Source organism: Physeter macrocephalus, chromosome 11, assembly GCF_002837175.3.
Source record: "Physeter macrocephalus isolate SW-GA chromosome 11, ASM283717v5, whole genome shotgun sequence".
NCBI classification, from domain to species: domain Eukaryota; kingdom Metazoa; phylum Chordata; class Mammalia; order Artiodactyla; family Physeteridae; genus Physeter; species Physeter macrocephalus.
Window position 1 is genome coordinate 132,609,556 of NC_041224.1, and position 7,670 is coordinate 132,617,225.

Consider the following 7,670-nt stretch of genomic DNA (forward strand, 5'->3'; position numbering starts at 1 on the left):
TGGCTCACGAGCCCAGCCGCTCCGCGGCACGTGGGATCCTCCCAGACCGGGGCGCGAACCCGGTTCCCCTGCATCGGCAGGCGGACGCGCAACCACTGCGCCACCAGGGAAGCCCTCTCTCAGCTTTTAAGAACATTGCTCTTGGGATTTTCCTGCCTTGAAGATCACCCCTTCTTACCTCTTCTGCTGGTTCCTCAGCTTCCTGACCTCCAGATGCTAGAGCTCCAGGGGTCAATCTTTGGTATTTGTCTCTCCATTCCCCATGGTGGTATCTCCAACCCGGACTTTTCCCTGAATTCCAGACTTGTGCATTTAATTGCCCACTTTACAGTGGGTTTACACCTCAAATATAACATATCCAAAACAGAACTTTTGACTTCCTTTTCCCCAGATTTGCACCTGGGTCTCCCTATCACAGTGAATGATCTCTTCATTCTTCCAGGTAATCAGCTGAAGAACTTTGGGGTCATTCGTGATTCCTCATCCAACTATCGGATTCCTATGTGCTCTTCTCTCAGAATAAATCTTGAATTTGACCACCTCCACTGCTGCCCCTCTGACCCAAACCCCATCACCTCACACCTGGATCACATCCGCAGTCTTCTAAAAGATCTTCCTGCTCATGGAGCTGGAGTAACAAGCAGCTAGAGGAACCCTTTTAGGGTATAAGTCATGCCAGGGCACCCCTCTGCTCAAAACCCTCTGATGGCTCCCATCTCATTCAAAGTAAAATCCACAGTCCCTACCATGGCCCACAGGCCCCTCATATCTAACCCCCTCATCTCTCTAACTTCATCTCCTATGGCTCTCTTTCTCACTTCCTCTGCTCCAGACACACTCATCTCTTTGCTCCTCCTAGAACACACCAGAACACACCTAGAACACCTCACTTGATCTTGCCTTGGGGCCTCTGTCTTACTCTTCCCCTTGCTTGGAATGCTTTCCCCCTAAATAGCTGCAACAGTCACTCCTTCACATTTCTGCTGGAATGTCTTCAAATGTCATTCATCAGGAAGGCTCTTCCTAACCACTCTATATAAAAATGCAAGCCCCTCCATCACCTTTACCCCCTTATCCTGCTTCATTTTCACCACTTGACATATAATCATTTGTTTACTGTTAGTCTCTCCTCATCTGTGAGGACAGGAGCCTAGAACAGTGCCTGGTACATGACTGGAGTTCTGTAAAAACGTGCCAAATGAACACATGTCAACTATCTTACACACAGGTGTCTCATCAAAAACACTGACTGAAAATATTGACTTCTTTCTTTTTTTTCCACAGTGGAAAGTGAGCTTGAGAAAGGGTAGGATAGTTGCTTTGAGCTCACGTATGGCAGTATACTTTTATTACTGTCACTAGAATGGTACTTAATGTTCTTAAAGTAGACTAGGAGCTGACTAACTTTAACTGGAGCAATTGTTTATTTTTCTAAAAGCCTGGAAAAAATAAGATTCAAATGAAAACATTAAAGGGTTGACTGCAGTAGGACCTCTTGGTGAAGAGCTAATTACATTTAGTTTAGGGAGCAGTTTATTAGCACAAATACTGAATTTATCTCATAAATGTGTCACACTTTTTCCCCCAAATGGCATGAAGTAATGTTATTTGAAAAGTGTTTCAAATTTTCAGAAAAAATGTTTTCTAAAAATATTAGCAAAATAAGTTTCTTTTAAAATTAAGTAATTAATTAATTTTTTGGCTGTGTTGGGTCTTCGTTTCTGTGCGAGGGCTTTCTCTAGTTGTGGCAAGCGGGGGCCACTCTTCATCGCGGTGTGTGGGCCTCTCACTGTCGTGGCCTCTCTTGTTGCAGAGCACAGGCTCCAGACGCGCAGGCTCTGTAGTTGTGGCTCACGGGCCCAGTTGCTCTGCGGCATGTGGGATCTTCCCAGCAGGGATCTTCCCAGCAGGCATATCCCCTGCATTGGCAGGCAGATTCTCAACCACTGCGCCACCAGGGAAGCCCAATAGGTTTCTTGATAGTAATTATTATCCTTAAAATCATTTACCAATGTATAGTTACATCTTCATATATGCTTTCACATCAAGAACGAGAAACACTGTAGATGTGGTGCCTTAATAATTATGCAATTGACTGCTGGACAATTCACTCCCATGATCTTATCTGCTTAATGGAAACAACTGTAATTTTTAAAAGAGTCTGACAGCAACTATTGGGAGTTGCTTTAAATCATTAAATAAATGGTTTAAAAAACATACAAGCAATTCTCTGAGGACAGATACATGCCAAATTCTATTATAACATAAAATCCAGGGACTTCCCTGGTGGCGCAGTGGTTAAAAATCCGCCTGCTAATGCAGGGGACACAGGTTCGATCCCTGGTCCGGGAAGATCCCACATGCCGCGGAGCAACAAAGCCCATGCGCCACAACTACTGAGCCCACGTGCCACAGCGACTGAAGCCCGTGAACTCTAGCGCCCGCATTCTTCAACTACTGAAGTCTGCTCGCCTAGAGCCCGCACTCTGCAACAAGAGAAGCCACCGCAATGAGAAGCCCATGCACCACGACGAAGAGTAGCCCCTACTCGCTGTAACTAGAGAAAGCCCGTACACAGCAATGAAGACCCAGTGCAGCCAAAAAAAAAAAAAAATCCAAGGGACCATTCAGTTCTTTTGTGGTATTAGTATTTCGTTGTATCAGATAGATCCTATAAGTAGGACATCATCTGATCTGGGGAGTCTCTTTGTTCGCAGACATAGTACAAACTTTCATGAAATTTAGGCTGCACAAAACAGATGATGTCTTCATTTTCATCAATGGATAGTGAAATGAGAAAAATAAGGGCAATGATCTCTCTCTCTCTCTCTCTCTCTCACACACACACACACAGACACACACACACACACACACACACACACCCCTACACTCATACACTCTCACACACCTGAGAAATGTATATATATAGAGATGTTGTTTTAGTTGTCAACTACTCTCTCAGGAAGACTGCTTTTTTCCTAAAATTGGGTCTTTCCTAGTTTTCTTAAAACATTAAAACATCCTTTCATTTATGAAGTGATGGTGATAACCCAGTCTCTTAAAATGTCGACCAATCTGTAAAAAAAAAAAAAAATTTTTTTTGAAATTTTATTGGTCCATGAAATTCAAAAGTCTGCAAATGATAACTTTCTAATAAAAAATCTTGGCTGGCTTCCCTCTTTTCACATGAAAGCCAGACTCCTCAGCCTGGCATTCAAAGCCTTCTACGTCTGGTCTTAATCTACCTTTCTTGCTTATCATAATAAGAGCAGTCTGGGCCTCAGCCCTTGCTTGTTCCCACCTGCTAAGGTCACTGAGGTACCTTCAGCCTCAGTCTTCCTAGTTCTTGACCTTAGCAGGGGTCATTAACAGCCCCAGTTCTGTGAGGGGTGTGCAAGGAAAATCCTAGGAACTCACACTCACTGAGCCCCTGAGCCCTTGAACCTGGGCCCATGGAACTGTGCTTGGTTCCGGTTTAGTATTCCCCTCCATGGAAGTTTCCTGTTCTCAAGACAACAACATGTCCCCAAGGCAGGCTCCAAACCCCAAAGGCCACCTGGGACCAAGGTGCAGCTGTGCTAATCATCACTTATCCCAGGGCCAGACCCGTTTTCCAAGAAATTCCTCACACCCCCTCCTAATGGACGCTGGCTTCCTTTCCTTCTCTTTTGTCCCAGGCCTGTTAGCCCAGCAGGCATCTTGGCTAAGACTTTGGGGTTATGACCTGTGTTCCTTCAATGTACTGTTTTCCACTTATGCACCTCTTTTTCCCTAGGAGAGACTGTCTGCCCTGAACGCCTTATCTCTTATTCCATGTTTCCCTAAACATTTCGAAGTCTAGTTCAAACAAGCCTCCAAGCACTTTATTTAGAGGGTTCATGACAGGCATATAGGGAGACAAGGTGAATGACACAGGCCCTGCCCATTAGGGACCCAGTCTATTGCGTGTAAGAGCTGAGGGGGAATTCATCTTCCACCGGTTAAGCATCTGAAAGACAGGATGTACAACTTCACATAAACATTGTTTTAGGTACAATGGGGCTCCATAAATATTTACTGAATAAGTAAATGGAGAAAGTATGACTTCATTTAACAAACCCTCAATTCATTTATCCAGCAAATATTTAAGCACCCATTATGTGTTAGGAATAGAACAGAATTCTGAAAAGTTAGGGCTTGAAGGGACAGGCTCTACTGATAATCTAGTCCCATCACCTGATACAGATCAGGGGCGTCTCAGCTGTGCACTTGATTTGGGAGAATGGAGTGCTGTGTGCTTTGTAATCAGGCTCCTGTGCACTCAACTGTATCCTTCAGAGGACATCAATATTCAGTTACTCAAGAGAACACATCTGACTTCCTAATTTATTGGCAACATCTACCCTTCCTAAGAGTTTATTTTGTTAACATCTTTTTTTCAATCCAACAATAACATTTATTGGTATTACATGCCAAGTGGTTGATACAGAGATCTAGAGGCGAGGTCCCCATCCTGGGGGAACTGAATTAATTCAGGGATTAAACTTGTAAACACCGTATTGCTAAAGAATAGTGAGAGGTTTCAGAGAGGCGCTCGCAGGTGACCTTCAGAATCAGAAAAAGAGTATCTCTCTCCACTAGAAACAGATTGGCTTTTCTTTGGAGTAAATGGGCTCTTTGAAATACAACTATCACCTTCTGCGCTACGGAAAGCCTGAGAAAGTGAAAAATATCCATGGGTCACCGAGAAACAGTGAGACCCTCTCTCTCCCTGTGTAGAGAGTGGGGAAGGCAGGGAAACCAGGAAGTGGGATGGGCAAACACTGCTTGTCTCGCTCTTTCCTAGGGGAGTACTTCACAGGGGCTTTGGAAGTGTCTTCTCAGAACTGACAACATCCAGTTGGTAAAAAATGTCCTAGACCCAAATAGAGAAAGTCGTCCCCACCCGTTTTAATTTATCCAAAGCCGTCCACTTCCCATTTGGGGTCCTTATCCAGAGATAACCCCACACACTCAATTCATGGGGAGAAGACTTTTAGAGAGGCCTGGAGAAAATGGAGAAGCAAAGGTAAGAGAAAATCCCCTGGATGTTCCACTGAGCTCGCACGAGGTTGCTCTTTCCTTGTTGGATAGTTAGTTGTACTTGTCAGAACACAGAGGCCCTAACTGTTTAAAACCAACCCCTACGGAGAAAGTTAATCTGTTGAAAGCTAACCCACACTGCATTCATTACAGGGCGCATTCTACATAGGGTAGGATTTGGGTTTCATCTTCACAGAAATTCAGAAAAGAAGGAAAGATACTTTCCTTCTTCATTTCCATTCCAGGAAAAAAATACTTTCAGCTTATAATAAACAACTCCCCTCCCCTCCCATATCATGGTCTCCAAGAGTTAACTGATGAACATTTTTAAAGTAATCATTTCACTTTTTTTGAGAAAAATCCTTCTTCTAGAGACAAGACGTTATAAAGTTCAGCAGTAGATAAATGTGAGGCATAATGAAAACCTGTCAGCTTTCTAGCTGCTTGAAAACAGGTGAATGATTAATTCTCTTCATGGACTGAGAACATCAACAGAAGCTAGTCTAGAAGTTTAAAAATCATGGAAAGTTCCTGTACTATAAAAGTTGATGGCTTTTCATGAACCAGATCTACAGGTGACATGGGAAAGAAGCCACTGGGAAGAAAAATAAAATATTCCACAGCAAGTCTGAAAGTGAATACCATCGTTCCCTGCACTTAACGTCTCCACTTTCTAATTCATTATACAATTGGTGACTCGCGCACAGATATCCCATTTGTGTCACTGAGGACAGAAGTCCGTGAAGGAAGGAGATGTGGCCACATCTCAAGGCATTTATTTCACATAACACGACTCACTTTAATTTTTTTAGTCCCTGAAAATTCACTTTAAAGAATACATTACCAGGACTTCCCTGGTGGCGCAGTGGTTAAGAATCTGCCTGCCAATGCAGAGGACACGGGTTCGATCCCTGGTCTGGGAAGATCCCGCATGCAGCAGAGCAACTAAGCCCGAGCGCCACATTTACTGAGCCTGAGCTCTAGAGCCCGCGAGCCACAACTGCTGAAGCCTGAGTGCCTAGAGCCGGTGCCCCACAACAAGAGAAGCCACTGCAAGGAGAAGCCCGTGCACCTCAACGAAGAGTAGCCCCTAGAGGGGTGGGATAGGGAGGGTGGGAGGGAGACGCAAGAGGGAGGGGATATGGGGATATATGTATGCATATAGCTGATCCACTTCAAACACAACATTGTAAAGCAATTATACTCCAGTAAAGATGTTTTAAAAAAAAGAGTAGCCCCCGCCGCAAATAGAGAAAGCCTGCTCAGCAATGAAGACCCAACACAGCCTAAATTAATTAATTAATTTAAAAAAAATCCATTACCTTGAGCATGCGGATTTCTCGAAGGGCGATTTTCTTTATGACAGGGTCATCTTCTGATTCCAGAAACCTCTTGATGGCCACAATCTGACCCGTGTCCCTGTTTCTGCATTTGAAAACAACTCCATAGGATCCTTCGCCAATTTTCCCAATTTTTTCATACTTCTCCATCACAGAAGAATAAATCTTTCAACGGATCTTCACATAGTTTGAAAATGTCGCTTATAAAATCTTGGCATGAACACACTGCACTAGAGCTTCACTCAACGATGGGTCTTTGTCAAGGACCTAGAACAGAAGACGGCACTCGTTATAGAATTAGGAACCGACCCATTCCCTTAAAGCCTCGCCCCTCAGCCGTGGTCACTTGATCAAGGGTGACAGCCTGGAGTCAGCTGCTTTTGGTAACTCAAGTTTAATCGTCTGTTATATACCCTGCAAGTTAAAATGTAACCCGTCATCCTAAAACGAACTGAGTTGTAAGACAATCTATCTTTTTAAAGGTAAGTTCATCCGATCTAAGACACATGAGCTGGCTGGAGGACCGGGAAGGGTAAGGGCTTCCCCGGTTCTAATATCGGGTTTCATTTCCCTTCGGCAAGAAGACACCGCCCGGCTCCCCGCGCGGGCGGCGGCCGCGAGGCCCCGCCGGAGGGGAGAGTCCTGCGAGGCGCCCGCCCAGCGCCCCGCGCCTCCCGGGTCGGGCCCGGAGCTCTGTGGGAAGCAGGGCTGCGCCGTCCCGCCGCTGGGCGGGGCCACCTCTCCCACCCCGCCGCTGCTGCGCGGCTGCAGGGAAACCCGCCAGCGCCGCTCCCGCTTCCCACCCGCGCCCCAGCCCGCGCCGCGCAGCCTCGAGCGGCGCCACGTGGCGGCCCGGCCCCCGCCTCCCTCCCCGCCCAGGACTCACGGCGCCGCAGCTGTCGGGCCGGCCTAGCTCCTGCCTCGCCGACTCCCGCCCAGCTCGGTCGCGGCCGGCCGGCCCGCGATCCCTATGGGAACCGGCCCCCGCCCCGGCCTGGCCAGGGAGGGGCCGCAGCGCCCCGGCTTCCCTCCCGGACCCGGCCGCCGTCCTTGCTGCGGCGAAAGGCCCTGGTGGGCTGCCTCGGAGCCCGGGAGAAGCTGTTCTGGACGTGAGCCCGGGTCCCTGCACGTCCCTTTGACGGGGAGAGGAGGCCTGCAAGATTGCAAACTCCAGCAGGTCGTGGAAAACGCAGCTCTGGCAGAGTCTGCCGGGAAGACGCCTGCGCTAGGAGCCCCTCACCCCACGCAGCCTATACCACACCGTGTGAT

At 47.0% G+C, this 7,670-nt stretch overlaps 1 protein-coding gene across 4 annotated transcripts in view; it reads right to left on the reverse strand.

Annotated features, from left to right (window-relative positions):
- Positions 1-7,376, reverse strand: part of CDKL1 (cyclin dependent kinase like 1) — a 67,527-nt gene extending 60,151 nt beyond the window's left edge. Inside the window, exons 1-2 of one of the 4 annotated variants that reach the window (XM_055088416.1) lie at positions 7,288-7,376; positions 6,384-6,668 (exon numbers count right to left, since the gene is read on the reverse strand). In XM_055088416.1, the coding sequence (XP_054944391.1) occupies positions 6,384-6,551 (168 nt within the window). In that variant the 5' untranslated portion in view covers positions 6,552-6,668; positions 7,288-7,376. Of the gene's footprint in view, positions 1-6,383; positions 6,902-7,287 lie in introns of those variants that run through there. The other 3 variants (XM_055088417.1, XM_028495843.2, XM_028495842.2) reach the window with 3 other exon arrangements.
- Positions 7,377-7,670: the final 294 nt, after the last annotated feature.